General features: G+C 58.3%; 1 protein-coding gene across 1 annotated transcript in view; it reads left to right on the forward strand.

Annotated features, from left to right (window-relative positions):
• Positions 1-2,884, forward strand: part of P2RX5 (purinergic receptor P2X 5) — a 15,752-nt gene that overhangs the window by 8,013 nt on the left and 4,855 nt on the right. The window contains exons 11-12 of the mRNA XM_007454175.1: positions 1,811-1,893; positions 2,715-2,864. Coding sequence (XP_007454237.1) covers positions 1,811-1,893; positions 2,715-2,864 — 233 coding nt within the window. The remainder of the gene's footprint in view (positions 1-1,810; positions 1,894-2,714; positions 2,865-2,884) is intronic.

Consider the following 2,884-nt stretch of genomic DNA (forward strand, 5'->3'; position numbering starts at 1 on the left):
GGCCGGCGGGCGCGGGGGCGGTTTTCTGGGATCCTGCGCAGCCTTGTCTCCACTTCTGCTAAAGAGAGGCAGGATCCGGCTATACACAGGGCTTCTCAGCCGCGGCCCTGTTGACACGTAGGGCCAGATAACTTTTTTTGTGGGGTGACTGTGTGCACTGTAGTGTCTGACATGACAGCATCCTCGGCCTCTACCCACTAGACGCCAGCGGCACCTTCCCCCAGTTGTGACGGCCAAAAATGTCTCCAGACGTCGCCAAACTGCCCCCCGGTTGTGAATCACGGGGCTAAAAAGACGAGAGGCAGGGAAGTCGGGCTGTAGTCCAGGTCTGTCCCTTCAGTTGGGCAGAGGGGCCACCGGAGAGGAAGTAACAGCTGGAGGGCAGTGAAAGGCTTCCTCTGGATCTCTCATGCCCCTTTGTTTTTCTGGAAGTTTTTTTTATAGACAAGGCAGTCATCAGAGTGGCTCACACCCATACCAGCAAGCGACTTGCCAAGGTTTCTGGCAGCCTTGTCCCTGGTTCCTCTGCCCGGGAGGTCACAGCAGCCCCATGGGGGCTTCCAGGAGGACCTAGCACTGACTTTTTATTGAGACCAGGAACACCGTGTCCTGTAGCAGGACTCAAAGAGGCCATGCTCCTGAGAGGTGGTTAGTGGATGAAAGTGGGCCCCAAGGGGCTCCTCTTAACTGCAGCAACATTGTTGGGGAGCCCTGCACGTTTGCATAGGTAACTTCCCGAGACATGGGCCACCTTCAGACATCACTTTCTTATGATGGGGGTAAATCAGAACACAGGCATCTGGGGACGCACTTGTGGAATGAAGGTAAGGGGGAAAAGTGGTAGAGGCTGGGTGGGGGGGGGGGGGGGAGGAGTGTTCTCTGTGGAACAAGGAATTGATCACCTTTTTTTGGCATCTGGGTGGGTGGGTAGGTGAAGGTTGTGCAATGCCCAGGGTCAGAGCACCTGGTTCACCTGTGGTCCTCCAGCAACCCTCTCCCACCCCGCCCCCCGCCCCCTCCTCTCTGTGCAGTGGGTGGAGTCGCCCTCTGGTGGAGGAGACTAGTATTTGCGCCATCCACGCTGGTCTGAAGAGCTTGTGTTCAGGTGCCAGTGGGTCGGTCCTCTGGGTTGGCTCAGGCCTCCTCATCTTTCCTTGACCACTGCTGTGGTGTCCTTGTTCTTAAGATACCCTCCAGTCCCTCTCTCACTGCCTGCTAGAGGGATCTTCCCGCAATGCCGCAATTCTGTTCCTGGCCCTGTTCCCAGGCACGACGAGCCTGTTCCTCTGCAGTGCCCTTCCTGAGCGTTTTTTCCTTTTTCCTTATATAAAATCCTATTCAGCCTCAAGACTCAGCCCAGATGTTCCTCCCCAAGCTCAGTAGGGTCCCATCTTCTCTCTGCTGCCCCTGCTCCTGTCCCCATCATGGGACACTGTCACTCTGTCATAATTTATATGCTCGTCTCCTGCACCAGAGGGGGAGTCCCCAGAGGGTATCATCATTGTCTTACTCTTTCTCGCACCCCGGGGCAGTGCCTGACACTGGTGAGTGCTCAGCAGACACTGGCTGAAGGCGTGATTCGATGGGATCAGGGTAGTGCGGGGTGCTCAACCTGAGGGGTCAGACGGACCACAGGCTAACTCTGGCTCTACCATGGAGCAGCTTTGTGGCCTTGGGCAAAGATGCCTCTTTCTGAGCGCAGCCCCCCTCAGGGGTTGCTGCAGGATCAAATGGGATGTAGGTGGTGTCAAGTGGCGGGTGCTCTCTGGACGTCTAGGATCCTGAGTCAGGGACCCCACCTCTTTTGCAGGGGTCTTTCTTCTGCGACTTGGTACTCATCTACTTCATCAAAAAGAGCCACTTTTACCGAGACAAGAAATATGAGGAAGTGAGGTCAGTTACGCTTCCTCCCAGCGGCCCTAGGGGAGCCCACTAGGTCAGCCTCTCCCCCTCCCGGGCTCAGAACTCTTACCCTGGCTTTATGTTGGCATTTGGCGGGTAGAGGCAGGGCTGAATACGGGGAGCTCCCTTGGAAGGGCTGGGTAAGGCGGAATGTCCTGAGTCCCGGCTCTACAAAACTGGATTCTGCTTCAGAGCAGCTGGCAGGAGACAAGACCAGCCAGGCCATGGGCAGGAGACCTGGTTTCCAGGCCTGGCCCTGCCACTGTCTCCCCAGGTGACCTGGGACCAGTCCCAGGCCGCCTTGGGCCTCAGTTTCTCTCTCTGTGAGATGAGAGTGTTGGTTTACATACAGTGCCTTCCAGCAGCTACAATTTTAGGGTTCTTGGACTTGGCAGTCCTGGTGAGCTGGGGTTGAGGGAAGCTGGAGTGGCAAGGGAAAGAAAAAAAAACGGATTCCCCCCACCTCACTCTGGGGGCCTAGGGTGTGTGTGTGTGTGTGTGTGTGTGTGTGTGTGTGTGTGCGTGTGTGTGTGTGTTCGTGTGTTCAGAGGAGCTGGGATGGGAAATGCACGGGGCGCTGCTCCCTCACTCCCACCCCAACCTGGGACAGCGCGGAGGGCCAGCCTGCATCTCTGCCTGGACTGAACCCCAGCCCTGGTTCTCAGGCTGTGAGCCCTGAACCCTGACTGCACCTGCCACCCATGCTGAGCTGCTGGGGGAAGAGGGGCGCCCCCTGCAGGGCGAGTGGCTCACCAGTCCCAGGGAGGAGGTGGGACCCACAGGCCAGGGTTAATGGGTCATGTCCTGCCCAGGGACCTAGAGGTCCTCGCCCGAATGGCAGAGTCCTCGCAGCAGAGCGTGGCCCCGGACGCGGCGGGGCTGGCGGAGCAGCCAGAGGTGCAGGATGGAGGTGGCGCCCAGGAGAATGGCTGTGTGTGCCGGCAGCTCCTCCAGCCTGCCAGGTGAGGGGCTGCCCAACCGA

The sequence above is a fragment of the Lipotes vexillifer genome, unplaced genomic scaffold (assembly GCF_000442215.2).
Source record: "Lipotes vexillifer unplaced genomic scaffold, Lipotes_vexillifer_v1.1 scaffold680, whole genome shotgun sequence".
NCBI lineage: Eukaryota > Metazoa > Chordata > Mammalia > Artiodactyla > Lipotidae > Lipotes > Lipotes vexillifer.